General features: G+C 36.1%; 1 protein-coding gene across 42 annotated transcripts in view; it reads right to left on the bottom strand.

Moving 5' to 3' along the window:
• The window catches only part of KCNMA1 (potassium calcium-activated channel subfamily M alpha 1), a 421,949-nt gene that overhangs the window by 226,155 nt on the left and 171,630 nt on the right, over positions 1 to 24,164 (bottom strand). For all 42 annotated transcript variants that reach the window (XM_039727452.1, XM_039727454.1, XM_039727456.1 and 39 more), the window contains exon 3: positions 1,360 to 1,421. In XM_039727452.1, coding sequence (XP_039583386.1) covers positions 1,360 to 1,421 — 62 coding nt within the window. The remainder of the gene's footprint in view (positions 1 to 1,359; positions 1,422 to 24,164) is intronic.

Here is a 24,164-nt window from a genome sequence, read left to right as displayed (position 1 = left end):
AGGTATCCTGAAGCTTTGCCACTTTGCTTTAAAAAGTTTTATGAAGGTCTTCAGAAAGGGACCACTTCATGTACTTCAGTGGTGACATATTACAGAAAAATTGCTAAAATTAACAGAAACACTCATTGCAATGTTATGAAGGAAAAGCAATTGTCCTCACTTCAAGGGAGCTCAAGACAGAACTTGAGTTTTCCCACCACTTGTCTCCTCCCCACAAAGAAAACCTCTGCTTTAGTTATTTGCATTATACTTGACACATCTACAACTTCAAACTTGCACAATACAGAGCTGGTATGCATGTATCCAAGAATGTCTTTTGCTGGAGCCACCACCTTCCTAAATATCAGGATGTACAAATGTCAACAGTGGAATATCTGATTTTCTGAGTCACAGAATTACTGTTTTAGAACATTATTACTACCACTACAGACAGTAGGCAAGCTCACATGGACTGACTCTGGTGTACAATCTTAACAGTTGCAGTAATGGAAAGCCTTAAACTAGCTCAGAGAAAAACAGTAAGCATGTCATCATAGAACTTTAAATTGCTATTGATTCTTCAGAATATCACTCTACCAAAAGAATTGTATTCCAGGAAGAATATTTTTTTAAGTCCCTTTTTATTAATTTCTTCAGATTTAGGCTACCAGTCTGCCTGTTACAACACTGACAGTGCCCAGCTCGATGTGAGCACAAGGGTGGAGTATGAACATTATCAGAATATGGTCTGAGTTATTTCATTGTATCAAACCAACACAAGGCCTGATGAAACTTTGTAATGCCTGGGCAAAACCACAACACTGTATGATAACATCAGAGTAAACCTTAAAAATACTGGGATGTTTTAGAGACTACTAGAAGTTCACCTTATCTTGGTAGAAACCTGTCATGCTCACAAGCTGGAAATAGAGAGATGCAAGATACAATGCTTGTACTGTCTAATTCATGCAGAGGTTTTCAGAAGTGTTCTTGTCAGTCTCCCCAGACACTTTTTTCCTCCTCCAAACTGCAATTTTCTGACAAATATTTTTAGCCTGTATTTCTTATCCTAGTCTTGATTTTGAAAGATTCTGCACATGCATAATGAATATAAAAACTGTAATTTTGCAACAGCATGTATAATCTCAATACACAAAGTAGTTTTCCTCTCCATTCCACAGATCCAATGTGACTGTGTTCAATTTAGTTTATGTATTTGTTCCCATTCTTTAGTTATTTTTTAGAACCTTTGCTATTATAAAGTTCTTTGCACCCAGGCGATGAGACCAAGCACTGATTTGAAGTAGATGAATGGAGAAATTCAGAGATGTATAATTGCTGCAGGAAAGGAAAGAAAGGAAAATGTACTCAAATACTCACTTTGATGAATCTATGAAGTATATTACAAGAGCACCAATACTAAGAGCGAAGACTAAGACAACCTACAAAAGAAAAGAAAAAAGTAATTATTTAACAACATTAACCAATTATTCTTTTACATACAAAAAAAAAAGACAACAAAAATAAATCATAAGCTAGTTTAATTTCAGCTCTGATTTTCTTTAGAAAATTAGTCCTACTTGAGCTTCAAACATTATATATTATCATAGAATTTATTGCATTAAAAAGAGACCAAAAAAATCTGTCTTTACCAGAGCTATCCTCCAGGATCGTTCATTGGTCATAAACCAAGAATGACCAAACTTCTATTTACATGTGTGGCTGTGAAACCCACAGGAAACCTGTAAGAATGCACTCCTGTCCATAGAGACTATAGAGAACTTTCAAACAGTTTAAAGCAAGACTTGATGCAGCACATCATGACAGTTATGACTTTTGTTGACAGTCTTAACATTAAAAGCTACAGATGAGTACTGGAATAAAAATATCTTGATTCAATACAGGCTTCAGACTTCTTTCTGAAGCTGCTGTATTATGAACAAGCCTGACCGAGGATCACAGTGCAAGGAGGGGACACACAAGTTTTTCATTCTAAGTAGATTTTCTGAAGCAATGTAGACATTCCTCTGCTCCCAGCTATCACTCAACCCTGTAAAGGCATCATCTGAAGCAAGGTATAATAATTATTACATAACCAAACTCTGAAGTTCTGCATGGCCAATATCAAACATGTACATACCTTTCAATAAAATAGTCATTAATTTATGAATATTATATAATTACTACTAATTGTTAAAATAACTATTCAACTGAAAGCTTAAATAATTTTTCCTTACTTTTATATCTTGCTGACCATATTTTTTTACTTTGTGAATATCTGAAAAAGGGTATTTTCCCTGAGTACAAGGATCTGTTGTCTTGTCTGATGCATGATCACCTGAACCAGTGAGATCTGTCCAAATTCAAGAATGGAAGCACGAAATTCATTGAAATAACATTTTTTCTACCTATGTCTAATATACTGTAAACATCTAGAGTTTGAATCTTCTTTCATTGTGTACAGGTGTTGCAAGGTGAAATAAGCTATTAAATTCATATCAATGAGGTAGGAATCTCACCATCACAAGAAATTATAGTGGTGAATAGAACTTGTGGATTGTTATCTGACAATATACCCCAAACTATGATTAGCAGTGATCCCAAGGCCCATTTTTCTCTGAATTAAGATAGTGGGAATCAAATTATTATGCACATTCTGCCCTACCTGCTGGAATATTCCCAGCTGCACACAATCATGGTTTCAATCTAAATCACATCTGCTCCATCATTTATTATGAATCCATTCAAGGAAAGTCTTCATTTTTTAAAAAACCAAAATTTTAAAGAGTGCTGAGTGTTCTAAGAACACAGAGCTTATAATTTTGGCCAAAAATTTTGCTTTTTCCCAAACCAGTTTTAAACACCACTATTCACTTTTAAATAATTTAAAGTCAAGTATTCATGGTAATGTTTTACACTGCATTCTGTGCAATCATTTCTATAGTAACAGCATCCTCAAAGCCACTATTAAATACAGGTATCTCTTAAAAAAAAAAAAGAAAGAAAGAAAACGGCAATAAAAATTAATAAAAAGCAAACAATCTATAAATAACAGCAGAAAGAAAAGAAGAAAAAAACAACCTCAAAAAAGCCACAGGACTAAAGAGATTTATCCTGTAGCAGGAGTTTTGGGTTGCAGAATGCTGAGATGGCCACTTAATGCTGGAAATGAATTTTTAAAAACTAAACTTGTAATCCATTTGGGACTCTATAAACACTCTTCTCATTCCTTCAAGTTTCACAAAGCACACAAGGACTTTGTAAAACTTAAAGGATTTTCATCTTCCTTTTCATATAGCAAGTCTTGAGTTACGACTTTCAGTCACTGCCTCCTACCCAAAGGAGTCCTGTAGAGCAAACCCAGCAGAACACTGTATCAGCCTTGCATTTCAGGTATAGCCAACCCTTTCTTAATCATCACTGTGCTGCCTAAATGTTACAGAGATTCTGGGTGAGACCTTTCAAAACACTTAAGGCTTTTAAATGTTCTGTGACAGTTCATGTAACTGCCACTAAAATGCAAATATCTGTATTTTGCAAGCAGCTCCAGATTCCCAGGCAATGCCAAACAGTGAGATATGTATGTATGCAAGACTACAACATTACCCTTCTGTTATATATGTATATATATACACATCTGATTTTAAATCAAGGCTTATTTTCTCTTCTATTGCCTTGAAACACATACCTAACATGATACATAATGTCTCAAAGAATCACAGAAAGGGTATCAGAAGAGAATGGAACACTGAAGTCCATTTCTTTTTCCTGCTAGCAGAGAAACACATTTTTCCTTTGCTAAGTGGCAGAGGAGTTGAGCTGAAATTGAAACTATCAAGTGTGTGGAAAAAGCAGACCCTGAACCAATCATGTTGAAGAAAAACCAAAGAAATAGAATTTAACAAACCCCAAACTCCTGTATGCTATATGGTAATTCTCAGATGCAAGATTTTTGCTGTATTCCCATCTAAACACTGTGGAGTGTAACCTGGTTATTCAGATTCTGGATGACAATTACTGAGTTTGCTCTAGTGTTCCCCAGATTGCCAGGGGAGGTAATGTCTGTTTTAGAGACCTTATAGGCTAAGAGGGGTGTCACAAACATAGACCCATACCCCAAATTCACAGCAACAAAAATCAGGAGGGAAAAGCATGTAAGTGGTATGTGAATTACTGCCTTTCTTAACTAGGCCATGGCAAGAAGTTTGCTTCCTTTGTTTATTACTTGAACGTATTTGCCAAAACATAGCAATTGCTACACATCTATTATAACCCTTCTGTACAGAAGGAAAGAATCCTTTAATTTATAATAGCTTGCTGTTTGTAGAAGATTGAGAAATGTGAACTCATATGCTAACAGTTATACTGACTAAGCACTTACTAACAAATTAAAAATAAACACCAATCTGATTAAAGGAAAGAGGGGGAAATACATGGAATAGTTGCTGCATACCCCTAAATCTTTCATAAAAAAAAGGAACAGAGAAAATCCAGCCCCAGATTTAAACAAAAGTGTAGAATGCCTTTGTGAGGCAAGAGTCAGGGAAATTGCAGATAAAATCCATCTAAGGAAAAGTAAAAATGTTTTGATTGATTCCAAGATGCTCTAGAAGAGCTTTGACTGCAGTCAAAGTTCAGGCATCCATAATAAATACAAAAAGAAAAAAAAGAAAAAGAAAAAAATGAGAGTTTTGATAAGGGTGTAACAGCATAATATTACTGCAGGCAAGCACCAACTCTGAGAAACACTTTCCCAAACATGCTCATCTTCCAGGCCCCAGCATACACAACAAAGGAATAATAATCCAAGGGGTGGCACTGTTCCCCCTGCAACTCCAAAACTGCGTTATTGGACAAAAAAGGGAAAACAAAAAGGCTGGTCCATGAGACAAGAGGGCTACAGTTAATAATGAAGGGACTCTAGAGCAGGAACTTCAGTCTCATACCCTGTAACACTTGAACATTCTGTGAAAGATGAAACAGAACTCTTTGAAGTTTCAAAGGCAAATTCTTGCTTATACAAGATTAAATTATCCAAACATAATTAATACAAAATAGCATAGAACTCAAGAGGCAAAGCAGAAAATCAAAAAGGAATAATAATCCCTTTTTATTTTCCTCCAAATTAAGTATTAAATTAGGAAGTATTCAGTGAAAAAAAACAAAAAAAACCTTTCAGAATTCTGCAACCCCTAACACCTCAGGGCAACAGAGTTCTTATTTTTTCTGACAACAATCTGTTCTGTCCTTCAAAAATGCTTCTTTCAAACTCGTATTCTAGGGTTACTTATTCAACCCATAGGCTACTGTGATCCTTAGAATATACTAGATTTTTAGTTATTAATATTTTCTGAAATTCATTTAGTTTTCATTTCTACATTCACACAGTGGATTCTGTTAATAAGATATTGAGTTTTATCAACTATGATTTTAAAATAAAATTCTATTAGTTTTTATATTTATAATTAGTTATGGAGAACACTAATTATTTCCTATATACATAAAGCTAAAACCTCAATGATCCATTAAACTTTTGTTACACAAACATTTGCACTACTAAGATGTGAATAGCCTGATGTTTTGATCTAACTTGGATGAAAATTCTCATATCTTAAATATTAACCCCAAATGTCCTTTAACCATCAAATAAGAAATCAATTGTAGTTCTTTTACAGACAGACAGAATTTGCTTGTCCAGATTTGTTAGGAATGAAAACCATAAAAACCTAAGGATACACCTGCTTCAAATTACATTTCAGAAGTTCGCAATTACTTCTAGCTTGACAATTCCAGCATTACTTTGCAGACTCTAGGAGATGTATCCACATCTCTGCAATTATTGCAATTTAATAAAAGTAAGACCTTCTTGACCATGGAAGATCCAGAATAGCTTATCTCTAGGAGATGTATCCACATCTCTGCAATTATTGCAATTTAATAAAAGACCTTCTTGACCATAGAAGATCCAGAATAGCTTACCGAAAATTGCCAACTCTTAGTTACTTAGTTAATTGTTGCAATTTAATAAAAGTAAGACCTTCTTGACCATGGAAGATCCAGAATAGCTTATCGAAAATTGCCAACTCTTAGTTACTTAGTTAAGTTAATTTCTAACTTAGTTACTCAATTGCTAACTCTTAGTTACCAACTCTTAGTTTTCAGCTTGAAGCTATTAAAACACTAAATCCAAACTTTGCAATTTTTATAGCCACATTAAAAACTTGTCAGAAACTCAGACTTGAAAATCTTCTACAAGATTTTACATGCAAGTAATTTCCATTCAGTTACATTTTATGATTTTGGTTTTTGTTTACTGCTATTACACAAAAAGGAGTTAAGTAAAAAGTTAATCAGCTATTAAATTTTACGGTAATTAATTTAGTCATCAGCACACAGTAAAAACAGTACTGTAAATTTTGGCAGATTTACAAGATTTTTTGCTGTATAAATTTTCCCCTTCGGCAAAGCTCATATAGACTTACATTTTCCAAGACAAGTTTGAGTTTATCCAAAAGCGGAGGTAAAGGGAAGTGAGAAATGACTACCTGATAAATCAGTGGGCAGTAAATTCTCAGTGAACTTCTGTCAGAAAATCCATAGCAAGGAATTAATTTTAAAACCAAAAGACATCAAAGTAGTCCAGCATGAGCTCTGATTGATGACCATGAGTAATCAGAAGACTTGGTTATTGTCCCTAGTCCTACCATTCTGTGATGTGTGACTTGAGCATATTACTGATCTCTTCAGGCTCCCAATTCTCCCTCTTGCTTTCATTTGGCAGGAATACTCCATGTCAACTCATTAGAGCAACCACTCTCTTCACTACAGGTGTTTGCAGTGGATCTTGCACAGCTGAGAGCTCTCCAATTACCAAGACCCCAAACAAGACATGGCATCAGTGGCAGCAGCTCTGCCTACGACAGCAAAGGGGTTTTGTGCATTAAAGGGTTTTATTTAAGCAGAAAGGTATCAATAACTCTAAGACAAACTTTTTGTCAATTTTTCTGGAACTATATTTTTACTATATTTTTGGTACCATTAAGCTACTACCCAGTATAATGTTTTAATTTATTACTAAAACTAAAATTCTGTACTTATGGTAAATATAGTTTTAAAATACCATTCATATGTAATGCATCTCTTTTTACAGACTTGAATAACATTGATAAAAAATATAGAAACATTTCTTGGACAGAAAACAGATAAGAGCAAAAAGAGAACAGTTAAAAAATCCAAAACGAAACATTTCTTGGACAGAAAACAGATAAGAGCAAACAAAGAGTTAAAAAATCCAAAATTGGTGCATATTTAGTTCCCAAATATTGAATTTATGCATCAGAGCAGTAATTTGGGAATATCTGAAAGGGACAAGTAAAAGCCATGGTAAAGACCTGAATCACTGTGAGCTTGCCTAACTACTCATGACTGTAGTAACTGATGTAATAGGTCACTAGGAATAGAATATGAAACATCTCTGAATGAAAGCACACTAAGGAGAATTAGCAAATTCAGTCTCCCTGCCACAAGCTCTGTTTTCTTCTCTCTCCAATAAAAGATTCAGCTCTCTTGCACAGACTTGAACAGACTACATCTCATTTGAGCAGACTGCTTATTATAAGGAATGCTGTGAAATTAAAATTAAGGAACTATTAGAGTAGACATCAACACAAAAATACAAAAAAATCAAACCAGAAATTAAACAAACAAAAAAAAGTACCCTTATGTACTTTTCCATACACAGTTCCAATCTGATTTGAGGAAAGATTTTTAAAAAGTATTTTTGCTGTGATCTGTTTGGTACATGCTTCAATTTATGTTAATATATCAGCTTCATTTTGCTGTCTTGATACAGATTGGGGTTTTTTTCTCAACTTTCTACCGACATATTGTCAATAAAATGAAAATTTCTGTTAAATCTATAAATGTGAAAAGACTGAGATTTTCTAATTAGTGAAAAAATACAAGACAAAAAGTCCCATCTGTTAAGGGTGCTCTGTAGCTTGAAGTTAATTAGATTTGCTGGGACAGTGCCTGGCAATATAACCAATTAAAATACATGCAACTTTTCCAATTCAGTATCATTAGTCAAAAAAATAGCAGTACTTTCTATCAAAATGTGCCACTTTCTGGAGCTAAGTGGCTGCCATTATATGTCTGTAAATATCTGTGCATGCACATTTGTGGGACTTTTCTGCTCCCTAGCCTAAAAGGTTCTTCCTCCTGATTACCTAGCAGTCACCCACACTAAAGACAAATTCACTCTTTGTACATTGGTAGAAGAAGAGCTCTCACAGATTTCCAGTGGATGCCTAACTGGCTCTGCAACCACGCTGAGCAGAAGCGTTTTGTAGGTGACCATCACCCACCAACTACTGCGGATGTCAACGCTCTCCTTCCCAAGCTCCTCACTGTCCCACTGCAGATAAGGACTGCTAATAAGCCTACTGGCATGTTGTTTCAGAGAAACCAGTGATGAACTGTCAATCAGACCCTGAGAAAACGAAAACCAGCCAGCTCAACTGCAGAGCTGTGCAAAAGCCAAAGAACCTAGGGCAGGGTCCCCTGTCACACACATTGCACTGCACCAGAGCAGCACTCGTACTGGTGGCTGATAATTCACAGCCCCATGCCCATTGCTCAGCCCAAGAAAGCCTCTGGGTATTGTGTCAGACCTTGAAATGCAGCATGTGGTCATTATTTTTTTCTCTGTTTCTATCATAATTTTTTTCTCTGTTTCTATGTAACTATGCTTCAGTTGTGACAAAAGGGGGTTTATCTCCACATGAAGAATTGGAACCAGATAACTTCAGCTGGAACACTTTGTTCTAACAATACTTTGGCCAACCTCTGGCTAAATAAAGTGATCAAGGGGAGATAAAGAAGCAAGCTGCACTTTTTGGTATAGTGCCTAAACAAAAAAAAAATCTCCACCTGTGCATGGAACATTGGCTAAATAAAGTGATCAAGGGGAGATAAAGAAGCAAGCTGCACTTCTTGGTATAGTGCCTAAACAAAAAAAAAAAATCTCCACCTGTGCATGGAATATCGTGGAAAACACAAAAGTGCACCAATTCCTGGACAGAATAAAAGACAAGATACTACCCCAAAATCGCAATCAAGTTCTTTACAACTAATTTAAAAAACTAACTACAAGATGGTTCAACATCCAGGAAATTAATTAACTTAAATCAAATAAATATGTTTACCAGTAAAATGTAATGTAGTCATTTGCCAATCCACCCCTGTATCTGGAATACTGCAACACAGAACTAAAAAATCAATAAACTATTAAAAAAAAAAAAGCAAATACTAGAAAACAATGCCTTTTTGAATTAAGCAATTATCTATTTCTTAATTAGTACTTGTTTAAAAATGAAAAAACATTAAATATTTATTTTAAATCCACAAAACCAAACAAAACTACAAAAACTAATTCACAGTTCTTGTCTTTACTTCCAATATACCATACTCCTCATCAGTTAGTATTCACAGTTTTGTAACTGACAACAAAAAAGGAGACCATCCAAGGAACTGACAAAGAAAATACAAGACAGAAAACAAAGAATAGTGGTAAAAATACCAGAAAATAATAATAGAGTAGGGTAAACAAAATGCTGTGTCTTTAAAATGATAAAATCAGAAAGATATCTCTAAAGTAAAGGGTTTGAAGCAGGGAAACCACTCAAACGACTTCTCAAGAAAAAATGCAATCCAAAATGTGGACCTTCTGAGAATTTAGGCCACTTCCTCCAATTCACAGTGCATTTGCACACTATTATCCATATTAACAGTACTGTTAAAGGGAGCTCAAGCTGTACTGCCATGTCATAAGAAACTACTGAAAGGAAGTAAATTTCTTTGTGAATGAATCACTTTAAGATGACATTTAATGAAATTATTTACCTTATACATTCAAAATTAATACTAGATTGTATGGCAGACAAAAGGAATCCTCACATTCCTCAGTTATTTTGACATTAGTCTGACATGCAACCTACACAACAGACAGTCATGCCAATAAATGTTCAAAGAAGAATTAGAGAAAGAGGTTACTCCTCCTTGCTAAGGTTTTATAATTGAATAAAATCAGTAAATTTTCAGATTCTGTGTTCCTCGGATTTTCTGCTACTATTCCTAAATTTTCAAACAGCAGAACTACACAAACACAGAATCAAGTACCCTCCCATTTGAACTCTTTAGGTTCTTAGTCACAAGAACTCACACATACAGCAAAGGTAGATGCAGCTGTGGACATATTTGACAAACTGGAAGCTCTTGGCTTCAGCAAAGCCTAGTAAATTTTCATTCAAGAAAAAGACTGAATCAAGAATGCTGAAATCATTCAGCACGCAACAGAGCATTTGAATGCTTGTCAAAGAATGTACTTTAAAATGTTATGAAAACAAGACACAGAAGGGAAAAGACTCACTGGTAAATGCATCTGACAGGCTGCAATAAGAGTTTGCTGCTGCAGTACTAATATCACAGCTCTCATCTTCCATGTACCATTACCCAATAGGGGCTTTCTCTTAAACCTTCTGTAATATAATATATATAATTTAGCACTTCTATTTCCAGACCAAACATAAAGTATAACAATTCCTGGTACTTGCAAATACATTGGTCAACTTCTACTGTAAGACTAGAAAAATCCATAACTGTTTCATCGACTTCTAAAGAGAGGTAGCCATCAACATGACTTTTTTAAAAGGGACCACTAAACCTTTGGCCATTCACACAAGGATTTTCAGGAACTCTCTGCGCCTCAAGTCATGTTCTCTGCTCAGTAATTTGGCACAGCTTATGTCAACTGTATCAGAAGTTTTCTGTGACAATTAACAGGGATATCAAACACAGGACCATCAATGAGCAAAATGAACAAAAGGAAACTATGTTACATAGAAAGGGTGGAAACTTGGTGATAGAGCTAAAGAGCACGGTATTATTGAAAGTCACCTTTGTAAGCACCTTTTTCCTCCTTTTTCTCTGCCATTGTTTGTCCTTCAGACATTTTGCCAAATTTGATAGCTTTGACTGATAGCCACAGGAAAATCTCTCTCACACCAATCTGCTTTGAAGATGAAAAAATTGACTTTTGTATCACTAAGAATAAATCTAAGCCTACTTAAGCATCCAGTTATACATGAGAATTTGTGAATACAAAAAGCTGCCGTTAATTAGTGTACAAAAGAAAACGATGGAGAGCAAGTCTGAGCATTGTAAATTGTAGCACTCACTAAATTTTGGTCATTTTTGTAATTTAGTCTTAAGTCTGATAGTTCTAAACAAAGGCATAAAACTCAACAGTTTTACAGAGGCTATATCAGAACATAATTCTTATCAGACCTCTCAATTTCCGAAAGCAACAAAAAAAGAGACAATGTGAGCTCTTCTGGATTTTTAGACTAATTTGAACTGAAAAGCCTGCCAATTAATTATTTGATACAGTCATCGATCATGACATGCGAGTTCTCCACATAATTAGAAAACAAAATTTTAAATTTCAAGGGAGCAGCTAAATCTAAAGTAAACTGTTCAGGGTTGTGATGATCTTGATTTATGTAACCATTCACTCACAGTAAAAAAAAAAACCATTTTCAGTGGGCTGTGGAATAACATGGAGCAAATGTTCATACAGTGTTTCTGCAACTTCAAACAACATAAACGCATATTTTCATTTATTTTAAGTAAAATCTGCACAAGCATAATTATATGCTACTATAGGTCAAATCTTGATTCATAAGACTGCACTGATATGCAGACCTTGATATTTCAGAGAAAGGCAAGGAGGCCTTTGATGCCATCAATTACAGGCACTGTTGATTTCCATACTGTAATTGTCAAGGTGATGGCAAGTTGTGAATATTTTTAATCTGGAATTAAGATTCAACATTATCTACCAAATGATAGGAAATTTGCATGAGGTATGAAATTAAATCAGTAATTGGCAACTATCACTAAACAAATGATGCAGCAAGCAAATGTAAAAGCTATTTTACACAACAAACCTTTTCTTGCAGTGAATGTTTTTTTCTCAGTGGTAGGATGGAAAGACTAGTTTATCTGTTAGGAGCAAAGAGTGATTTATTCAGCCAACCTGCTCCCTGCAGAGGAGTTTTTCTGTTTTGCTATATAGTTATAATTTTAAAAATGAAAGCTTTATGGTGAGGCTTTTTCTATGTGGCTTGAAGATGGCCAAAGACTTGCAGAACCAACTTCAAATATAACTCCCTAACAGCCTTGTATAATACCCTTGAATAAATATACAGCAGTGACCACTAAATAAGGCCTTGAAACCAACGGTTACCTCAGCAGACTTCTTCTATTGCTAGTAACGGTATCATCAGGTCCTTTAAATTTCACCCTCTGGTGTCATGGCTTTTGTTATTCTTTTTATATAACATGAAGAGTTTAATTAAAAAAAAACACAAACAAAAAAACCCCACCAACGTTCTCAAAGTCCTCCTTTCCTCTGAGTCCACAGTCTTTGCATCTTTATCTGGCTTTGCTAGCCTGTAGTATTTCTCATCAGTATCTTTATTTTTCATGCAGACACCATCTTGAGGGTAGAGACCTAGCAAATTGCCTGCCTTTCCACCTGCTTTATAGGGTCCTCTATATAGGTCTAAGAATGAAAGGCCATCAAGTTTCATTATGGTGTGGTCTTATGCACAGGCATAAAAAGAGGGTGGAGAACGAGGAACATCCACCTTCAGCTTATGTTCTGTCTCATAAATGTCAGCTGGTACATAATTTTTCCCCTTTTCTGCATGCTTGCATCAGCGCAACTATAGTCTCTTTCCAAGGCATTTCTGAAAACCACCAAAAAAACAAAATTGGAAAAACTACCAGGCAATTAGACATCTGTCATGGTGAAAGATTTACAAGAGATATTCCTACGACTTCATGTCTATGTTAATATGCAGTTTTAGTTAACATTTTAACAACATTGCAGAATGCGTAGAAGTTGAAAGTACATAATGAATTTGAAGGTTTTTTTAAGTATTGCAAAAAAAAATTATATTTTTCATGAACTATAAAAAACATCCAGGAGCAAACCCTGTGAAACACAAAGTGGTTTTCTCTGAATAAGTAGTGCAGAACCTGGCTGAGATTCCTGTAAGGTAAATTATGCCATTGAAATGTAAACCTTTTTCTTTTTTCTTTTAATGTACTTTCCTTGCTTGCCTCCTGAAACTCTACTTACTATTGAGCTCCTACAGAGATTCAGTCCAATGCTGCTTTATTCAAAAACCATTTTATTTTAAAATAGGTCAGCTTTGTAGAATCTATTCTTAAACAGAAAGTTTAAAAAGCAGATGTCAATGAAATTACCTTTTTTAACACATCTCTACCTGTAACAAGAGTTTAAGTCTATAGCCTGGGACGAGAAGTTTCTCTCTCCCACCTGTAGGCCCAGCTGCTTTCCTCCACTGTGCTACATCCACTTCTCTGATGCTCAGCCTCCCCTAAAGACACTGTTCTTGTCTAGTAAAGGAAAAGTTGGCAGGTAAAACAGAAAGACCATCAGGGTGAGTGAGGGGTCTATTTTGGTTTTCTATCAAACCAAAATCTCATCAACCCCTGGGTTTTGTCAATGACCTCCTCACTCCTTTGAACAAGTTCACTGCACTTACAGCCCCACACACAGGACCAAAAAAATGAAAAAAAAAAAAGAAAAATTATTAAAAGTAGTCCAATGACACTTAAAAAATGGCAATAACACTTGAAAAGTGTTTATACCAGATCTGAAAACAAGAAATATTTATACTGCACAAGTACATGATGACACTGCATAAGAAAGAAGATGATCAAGGTCTAATACTAACAAATAATTTGTTTTCTAAACAGCTTGGCTGACATGCTTCCTTTCTGACTCTCAGGCAGAGTTGGAAGACAGAGCTATCAGCATTCATAATTTCAAACACCAAGTTAAAATTCCATTTGCTGATTGCCTAAAACCCCAGAATGCCTCTCTGATCAATCTTACGACAAAGATCCATGTAAAAGTGCCAAGACAGACTGCTGACTCTGAAAGGAAGTCCATGTACTGATTAATTAACATGATTGCCAGCAGCACTGACACATTCTTTGGAGATATCTTGCTGAAGCAGTTTCTCAATCCATAGTTTGGTTTCTTATTATGGTTACAGGTATATTAGACACCAGGAAGAACAAGCACACCTTCATATGTGCTTACAGAACTGAAATTAAAGCTGCAGTTCTCTGTTAACTATAAGAACTAGAGTATCACTAGTGACAAGACCATGCTGCAGGGCTATTCCACAACATGGGCATGAGGAACGGCTGCTGTTGATCAGCAGAGAGTTTGTCAGGACAGGTGACACAGAGTTTGCACAGACACTCCACCACAGACAGTATACAGTATAAGCTGTACTGTTTGTAACCAGTCTTATTTTTGTACCACTTCTTGAGTGAATTAGAAGCAAATGACCACTGTACTGAATAAATAGAGCACCTGTTTGTTGCGGTTCATGTTTATTTCATTAAGTTATTGTTAGTTAAGTGGTTAATTCTTTTATCCCCCCACATTTTGCCCAAGTCGTTTTTTCCCTAAATTGTACCCTCCCTTGAAGAGCTCAAGCTATTCCTCTTCCTTTGTTCTAGTCCCTTCCTTGCCTTTGAAAGCAATCCTGCCCCTCTTTCCCTGAGTGTCAAGGCAACCCTGCCCCTTTCTCCTGAATGCTCCTTGCCACTCATGCCCCGATTGCAATACCCACTTGGAAATCCCCTAATCCACAACTCCCCATTGGCCCATGTGACCTTTTGTTCTCCTCACCCTATGCTGACTGGTCCCACATTAACGATGCAATCCCCTTGCTCCACCCTTGGAGTTTCCCTGTTGGTTGATTTTCTGTATACCCCCCTGGTTTATAACAGTATTTAACCCCTTGCACTGAGGTGCTTGGGGCTCATCTACCTTAGTTCATCTGGAATGAACTTTCCCTGTGGAACCTCAAGACTAAAGGTTCCTCCTTTGCCTGATCGCTGCTATGGCTGTAGCAGTGTGAGCTGTAGAGCCTGCGGCTCTTCAGGTTCAGCTGTGGGCAAACCCAGCCCCCAGCTGTTCCCCACTCTGTCATTGCTACCAGAGCGTTCAGAGCTAGCCCGGGTTCCTGTGTACTTCAACACCTCTTTGCGTTGTGTTAACTCTGACCGCTTTACATAATTTTCCAGAAAAATACCAAGAAATGAGCATCGTTGTAATACATTCATCATATACATTGTATATGATGACTAAATTACGTTAACCTTAGGAAAATTTTCAGGCAAAGCAGTGGTGTTAATGTTTGTTACCCCTGTACTTTAAGAAAAAAAAGTCATCTAATTCAACAATGTATCAGTGGCAATTTACATAGATAACAGTTTCATCAAAGATCTTTTCAGCACAGCCAATGGTCTGCAGACACACTATTTTTTTTAACTTTTACCTGTTTAAAATCAGATTCAGGTGTTAAATCTCAACCTTTGAACATGAGAACCTTCACAGTTACGGCCCTAATTTCTTTAATTTGAGATACTGTATTTTATATAAGTAACTGAACATCCTTGGGAAGGGAAACATGCATTTCCCACAATCAAGTTAAGCTATATACTCGGCTCTTGTCTCCTTTCGAGTAATTATTTTCAAGTAATATGGTTTATCTCAAAGCTTTGCAGAACTGGTCAGCTCCTTACTACTGAGATTTTAGTTTCTTACCTCTTAAGTTTTTAGAGTTTTTCTTACATAGCACTGTCTTAACAGTTTAGTGGAGTCTTTTGTTTTTGGGGGGAGGGAGGAAGGTTTGGGAGTTTTTGTTGGTTTTTGAGGGGATTTTTGGTTTTGGTGGGTCTTTTTAGAGTTACCAGCTCTGCTCATTTAACTATTCTTGGAAATGAATACTATTAATATTCGCCAAAGAAAATATAAGCACTGACATTGTGCTGAGGCTAGCAAACTATGTAGGACTTCATTTCAAGAAAGCAAATTGCAACTAAACTGCCAAAAACCGAACATTACACATGAAAAAAGAGTCAGCTTAAGCCCAGATCCATTATGCAACAAATTGAAGAGTCTTAACGCCTTCAGTGTAAAGCTTTGGTAAGTATTTGTCCATTCTAAGCAGATTCATGAAAACCATATTATTTATCTGGTTACTGGGTTTGACTTTTTTGTGGCTACTTCACAGTTTTACTTTATATTTTTTCAATTGAAGATTTATTAAGTAAATCCAATTGCTCCAGAAAAAAAAACATTCTCAAAGTTCACTGTTTAAAGGTGGCAAACTGTGTAATTCATATACTAGTATAATACATTCACTACTAAATAACTCTTTTTTCCCCGACAATCCAAAAGTTTCTGCAAGGAAGAAAGAAAAAATAAAGGGGGGGGGTGGGGAGGGAGAATGGGGCCTGCAGTACAAGGGATAATGGCTTTAAACTGATAGGCAGCAGATTTAGATAAGATACAAGGAAAAAAATCTCTGCTTTGATAGTGGTGACACCGAAGGAAAAGGTTGCACAGAGAAATTGTGGATGCCTCATTTCTGAAAGCATTCAAGATTTGACTCTTTGAAAACTTGGTCTAATGCAAGATGTCCCTGTCCATGGTAGTGGGGACAGAACTAGATGATCTTCAAAGGATCTAGCATACTCAAACCATTCTTGATCATATAATAATTATAAAAGCATATTCATTATGTCCCATTGGTTATAAAATCATAGTAGTAAAGAAAACCAAAAAACCTTTACTGGAAAAAAGCTTAAATGGAATCAGTTAGCTACTAAACTTGTCCAAGAGGCAAAACAAAAGCACTGCAACCAAAGGTATAAAACCAAGGGTTTACTATAGTAATTTTAAACAGCAATTACCATCATAAGTTTAAATCATTTTCATTGGTTTGTGGAGGTTTTTTAAATTCCTCTTTGAAGGCAAGGAGTATATTGTTATGGAGAAGTGGGAGTACATGCCACAGTTTACTCCATTTTTTCTATCCAGTTAGCTACTGAACACCCTGGGTTTCTGTCAGCCTCTGTAGAATCTGGATGTACATATAGACTGGGGAATTAGAGGCTGGAGAGCAGTGCCATGGAAAGAGACCTGGGGGTCCTGGTCGATGGCCAGTTGAATGTGAGTCAGCAGTGTCCTTGCAGCCAGGAGGGACAACCCTGTCCTGGAGGGCACCAGGGACAGCACGGCCAGCTGGGCACGGGAGGGGATTGTCCTGCTCTGCTCTGCACTGAGGCAGCGTCACCTCCAGTGCTGGGGGCAGTTTTGGGCACCAAAACATAAAAAAAGACATTGAGCTGTTAGAGAGAGTCCAAAGGAGGACACAAGGATGGTGAAGGGCTTGGAGGAAGCCAAATGAGGAGCAGCTGAGGTCCCTTGGTCTGTTCAGCCTGGACAGGAGAGACTGAGGCAGACCTCCCTGCAGTCACAGCTTCCCCTGAGGGGAAGAGGAGGGGCAGGCACTGATCTCTGCTCCCTGCTGACACCGACAGGGCCCGAGGGAATGGCCTGAGGCTGAGCAGGGAGGTTTAGGTTGGACATCAGGAAATGGTTCTTCACCAGAGGGCACTGGAACAGCTCCCCAGGGCAGAGGTCACAGCAGCAGCCTGACAGAGCTCCAGCAGTGTTTGGACAATGCTCTCAGGCACATGGTGGGACTCCTGGGGATGTCCTGTGCAGGGCCAGGAGCTGGGCTCTATCATCCTTGGGGGTCCAAGTTGGGATTCTATTACTCTAATCTAGATTTCTCAGGCTCATGATACTGCATTACTTACATTAAAGGATTTTTGTAGTATGCAACAAATTGTAATAAAATCCAGTACTGACATTATAAATTAACAAAGTATTTACCTAACAGTTTTCTTTAAATGACCATAAAAATTAAAGGTTTACCAAAGTATTGGCAGCTAATTTATGTGTCCTCCAGTAGTACTAGATTTTACATAGAATTCAGGTTTTTATTATATTTGGGTTGGGTTTCAACTTATTTCATGAAAATATTATGAATCATTTTATCTGGGTATAGTATAGTATAACCTGTATTTTAAAATATGCATGAACAATTAAAACTGTTTCAACAAAGTACCTTAAAGTAATATGCTACAGCTAGTGCTCCTGCAGTAATAGAAAGGCAAACTAGAACAATAAAACTCTCTTTCTAGTGCTACAAAGCCAGACGTTTATGGCTAGTAAAAAATGCAATTTAGACTTTCTAAAAATGGAGCAAGATTTTAATATGAATCATCTTCCACTTCCATAATCTTGACACTAAAAAAAGTTTGGTGAAGATTTTAAAAAGTGGAATGAGATAATAACAAGCATTTAACAGCAATACGCCAGTTATTAAATAGTTCTCATTTTGTCCAGAAGCTTTTAAACTCTGTGGCTAGATCAATGTTCATATATTTGATGTTCACTCTGTAGTCTCCTGGTGTATACACAAAGTAAAATGAAAAATGTACATTACGAAGTGCATTGCTATCCCTTTTTCACAGAAAAAACAAAAAACAAAAGAGAAACTGTTACTAGTCTGATTTCAGAGCAAAGTGTGTTTTAAGTACTTGAACAGCATTTGCTCATGTTGACATTAGAGTGGGAATATGACTATTTTTAGTTTCATTTTTCTGTATTTGTTCACATGCACAAAATACTGTCTCCAGCAGACTGATGAAAAGCCCATACTTTCATCTTCTTTACAATAGAAAACATTTTAATGGACAAAAGCTCCTGCCTTCAATTCAAGCTCCTGAAGCTGCTTCACTGTGATGCAGAACTCAAAGGAGACTCTGAAATACTACTTTCAAGAACACTGGTAGAGTAGTGGAAACCACAAGAATTAAGGGGATTTTGCATATTTCCAAGCTCAGACTGTCCAGGGGAGTTTAGGATCTCAACTGCTATAAAACTCCTAGGGTTTGCATGACCAGGTTGGGGCAGTGGGGCTGCAGGGGTGAATTCTGTAAGAAGCTGCTGGAAGTTTCCCTATGCTCAGCACTGCTGTTGCTAAGGCTGAGCCCATCAGTGATGGTGGGGGCTCTGTGGAGGCTGTGTCAGAGAAAAGGCAGGAAGCAAAGCACAGACAGACCTAAACAAGAAGGAAAATAATATGCCCAGCATAGACATTAACTTCTATTTAACTCTAAAATCACACATGTTAAATTCACCTGTTTATAGTATGCACATTAACTTCACACTATTTCTTTCACACCATGTGGACTGAGACCATTGAGAAGTCGGCCATGCAAGTTTCACATGAACAGTGTACTTCAAAAAGTGTTCTGGAAGTTGTTTAAAGAGGCAGTTTTTCTCCCTGCTACTCTCGTGCAGGAAAATAAGTTTTGAATCTGAGACCTGTGTTGGAACTTCTTATTGGAAGACCACAATTAAGCTTGATTGTGTGAAAACTGAACCTGTTCAGAAAACATACAAGCATTTTTAAAAAATACTAAATTAATGCTTGTTTTGAGTTCTTTTGCTCAATGTATGTGTGACTAAAATTCACTTCAAGTCCTACTTTGAGTTATGAACTTAAAAGAACCTGGATTGTCTTTTTTTCCTGCACCAAATCAAACTCAATTTGAACCAACAACTGACACTCAGCCATCTACATTATCCTATTTTTCACTGTGATGACGAATTCAAGCTCTTTAATGATCTATCACAGCTAATATGTATTAGTCAGCTTTTAACGTCACTGCAATAAAGTTGCATAAGCCATGAACTTAAGAGCTCCTTTAGTTGCAATTTCATGGCCTGTAGTTTATAATACATCCACGTTTTAGCTTTTTTCACCATATGGAAACAACTTGCCACTTACAACCAATCAGTCAAAACAAGTATTTCTTAATCAAATTCCTTCCTTTTTTCCCAGCTAAATTATGTTTTCATTGATTATTGTATGGGTTTATTTAGTTTTGTATGATTTCTTGGATTTATAATTTGGTGAGGCCTATAGAGCTGAATAATATGACAGTAATAAATATAAAACAGATACAGGCAATGTTTTTTACATTTGAATGTCAAATATAATGGCAATCAGTGTCAACATAAGACACTTGCTCAGATATCTTAACAGATTAAGTTCTGGTACACTGGGTTGAACTGGTATACACAGAGCAAAAAATTACATATAACAACACTTGCAACACTTGAAAAATGAATGAAGTATATTTCTATTTGTATGCTATTTTTTTCCATTTAGGAATAAAGACAACTTATAGGCATAATTCAGTTCTGAAAGCTTATTTGAACCTCAGTTCCATTAATTTTTTTCAGTTAATTTTACAGGAGGAAAGTATTTCCCTTTGCATTCATCAACTTGATAAACTGTTCAATCCAGTAAGTTTTTTTTTTAAACCTACATTTGACACAACCAAAGTTACGTAAACCCGTATGAATTTTTCTGTATTATTTAGAATAAAAAAAGAAAGTCAAAGTGTTATTCCAGCCATTTTAAAAATAGACCTGCAGTTTTCTGTCATTTCAGAAATTTTTTCTACTTTAATAGATGAATGTTACTTGATGAGTAAGAAAATTATTTACAGCTTTGTGCAAAATAAAATAGTATCAGATGCAAATTTAATTGTACCAACCTATCAGACATGACAAAAATTACCTGCCTGACATCTATTTCCACCAGTCTTGTTATTCTTTTACCGACTCTACTTTGTTTCCACGTGAAACTCATTATTACTGCTAAAGTATTACCCGTCTGGAAATACATCACCTTCTCAAGGGCCTTGCTGATTTACTAACTGACAACAACTCATTTCCTTGGTGAGTTTCCACTTTGCAAAGACACTCATTAAAATTCACAGGTTTAAGTGTTTAGTGTTTTGCTCTCCTAACAAACACCGGAAAGTTCTGTTGGGGGAAGAAAAATAAATAAACCTTCCAAAGTATCTTATGAATAAGTAACAAAACAGAAAGTACATTATCAGGTTTGACTCATTGTGCTTAGCTGCAATATGATGTCACAGCATAACAAGGTAATTAATGTATAATTAGTAGCATCAGTAGCAAAAGGATCACTTTACATTATGTGAACAAAACCGTACCTCTTCTGCCTCAGCGTATGCCTTTCATCTACTCTGCATAGCTGCTACAGGGGCAAAAAGAAACTAATTTTGTTTGACTTTGTGATTTTTGGAGTGACACTGAAGTTACAAATCCTCTCATAGATCCAACTTGAATTTATACTCAACAGCCAACTGTATCCTTATTCTACTGTCATGTCTCTGTCAGGCAGATTCTAACTTCAGTATATTCTGTGAAATATCTTCCAAACCTTTATGAAACTTCAAAAAGCAAAGACATGTACAGAAACTTACCTCATACCAACATAATCAACTTCTGGCAACCCTTTTTGTTCTGTTAAATTACATTCCACAAACTAAAGAGAAGGGACAGCCATTCTCTTTTGTCTCCTCCCTACCTTTTTTTTATCAGCTCCTGTTCTTTCTTTCATTGCCTCACAGTTGTAGACAACTTTTTTTCTTCTTCTTAAAAGATGTTCTTTAGATTTTTAGGTAATGAGGTTTTGTGCTCCATGTACATAGATCACCCTGAACAGGTTTGTCTTTGGCCTGACAAAGGATGTGACTCTGCAGTGTGGAGATTGTCAGCTGGCTGCCCCTGCCTCTCCAGGCTGTTAACTGGCCATAACTGCTGCTTGGCAAACCTGCTTGTCCTGCCTTGAATTTCCGTGCAGGGCTGGCTGAACACATAGCTTATATATTGCATAATACTTGGCATTACACAAATATTCAAAATAATGGAGGATAAGGATAATTTTATTGAACATACTCATGACAAAAAAGCAAACTTGACATGAAAATAGAGAGAGTATGTTTCCATTAACTAAAAAAGGTAAAACAGACTGTGGGCTTTGACAGATAACTTGCTTTGCAAGGTATTGAAATCCAGACTCATTTAAGACTTAAAAGATAAAACTGTATTTTGATATTTAACCAATCTGATAGTCATGGTTCTCTACTGCTTCTAAGACGGATGTATACATTCATACAAGCTCTCAGTTCTCACAAAACCCTGGGGGAAGATTATCACTAATAAAGCCTGGCACTTGGTATGTGCTAATATTCAGCTGTACCCAGAAGAATAGCTCTGAAAAAAATTTCCCTCAAAATAATTTTATTCCTAGAAAATACTCAGCTAGGTATCAACCACACTTTTTCCTCCAGTTTCAGTAAGCATCCTGCTCTGGAAGATTTTGATCTCTACTCTCTCTAGACCAACAGCAAAGTGCCACTTGCATTTTTAAATATACCACTGGCAAATAAATGTGGTGATAGGTACAGAATCCAGTCTTGTGCAAATAACCTAAGTAGGAGACCTCATTTTCAGGATGTATCAATAAACAAGACCATATCCAAGGCTACATCCAAGCCAACTTCATGTAATGAAGCTATATGAGGATCAGCAGCTCCATGGCAACATCGTACACAACACACAAACTACCCAAGAAACCAGATAAATAGTCAGACATCAAATGTATAGTAAGCTCCATCTGCCCTTTCTTTAGTGCCAGAAGTACCTCATTTGGTTTGATACCCCAACACTACCAATCCTACTTTAAAGAACAAAGCTGATTCATTCTGCCTTGAAAATAACATCTGTGCTGTGTTAATGAACGTGTGTCAGAGATGTACAAGTAGCACTCACTTGGTGTTTTCCAAACTGAGTAATGGCAGTGTGGGTGTTTACTGGGTAAACTAAAGGCAACAAGCATTACTCAGCTGCTGAGGTCTGTCACCCTTCTTATGAAATACTACTTTTGCATATAAAATTTCTCATTGAAACAGAATTATTTGGGAGTTTGTGTATGAAGTTTGAATGGGGATAGGTATGCATATTGCTTTTTTCAATGCAAACATGCAGTAAGCTCACACAAAACTCTACTCAGCCAACATGAATATCCTACGTGGAGGTTCACTGCAAAGTTGTACAGTTTAGGCACCCAAAACATATTAAACAAAGGAAGAATTATGAATATAGTTGTGATACAGAGAAATAAAGTTATTTTAGAAAAATTAAGATGCTATAGTATTTAAGATTAGCATGCCCTGACAGATAATCCATACTTCTAAGCATTGCATCATGAATATGTCTCCCAGATCCCAGTTCTAGTTGCACAATTTTCTTTAGCATTGTTCTGTATTGAAGGGCTTTTTTCATCTATGAATGGAAACTCACAAGTTTATTTGCAGGGCTCCTTGACTGACATTACTTTGACTCCAATTTAAATCTGGTTTGGTAATTCATTTAACTGCTTTTAAAAGGATGTGTGGACATTCTCGTTCATCGAGGTACAATGACTTGCAGAGCAGCAAGACAACAATTTTCATTGTAGAAATGACAATACATTTGGTGGCATTCATTTGTGTGAGTCCCACCTTCCTTTATTATTCCCCCATTTTTTAATCTCACCTGTTTAAAATAATTTTCTGTTCATTAAAATACTCATATCAATATAATGCCATAAAAAATTATTATTTGATATTTATATTGAGTTTAAGATATTTCAAAAAAATTGAATTGTAAAAATATTTCATATTTTCATATAGTGCAAAGAAGGACATACTTAGAAGCAGACCAAATTGTGATTAACTAAGAAATTATCTAGCTAATGAGATTAGCAAAGGGATTTAGAGGCTTTCACTTACATGAGAAAGACATGTACGCAAAGTTACAGGATATGACTTGTTCAAGACAGTATTTTAATGAGTACACATTCTTTATCTTCTCTGCTTATACCAGAAATATTACTTTTTCCTTTGCTAAAGCTTTTGAGAAGGTAAATATGAGGATGAGGATTGTTTCTCTTGAGAAGCCTTTCTCTTGTATATCTAGAGAAGTGCACAATCACATATCCTAAGTTAGCGTGCTAAGTTTCCAGATGCTTCAATGAATTTTAATTTATGGGCCACAGAAGAAAAAGCAAGAAAAAAACTTCCAATACACTAAAAATACTACACATTTCAAATATATTCTAAAAAACTTAAAATTTATTTGTACCTGCATGTCCAGAAAAAATGAATTCCTGCAAGCTATTACAGAACAGTGAAACCAATTTGAATTTCTAAGCCTTTGTTCTTCCCCTTTATTGCTTTATTTTTGTTGAAGTTCAGCTAATTAAAAACTTGCTTGCTTTAAATGA

This window comes from Passer montanus, unplaced genomic scaffold, assembly GCF_014805655.1.
Source record: "Passer montanus isolate IOZ18808 unplaced genomic scaffold, ASM1480565v1 scaffold61, whole genome shotgun sequence".
In the NCBI taxonomy this organism is placed as follows: Eukaryota; Metazoa; Chordata; class Aves; order Passeriformes; family Passeridae; genus Passer; species Passer montanus.
This window is presented reverse-complemented; position numbering and strand designations above follow the sequence as displayed.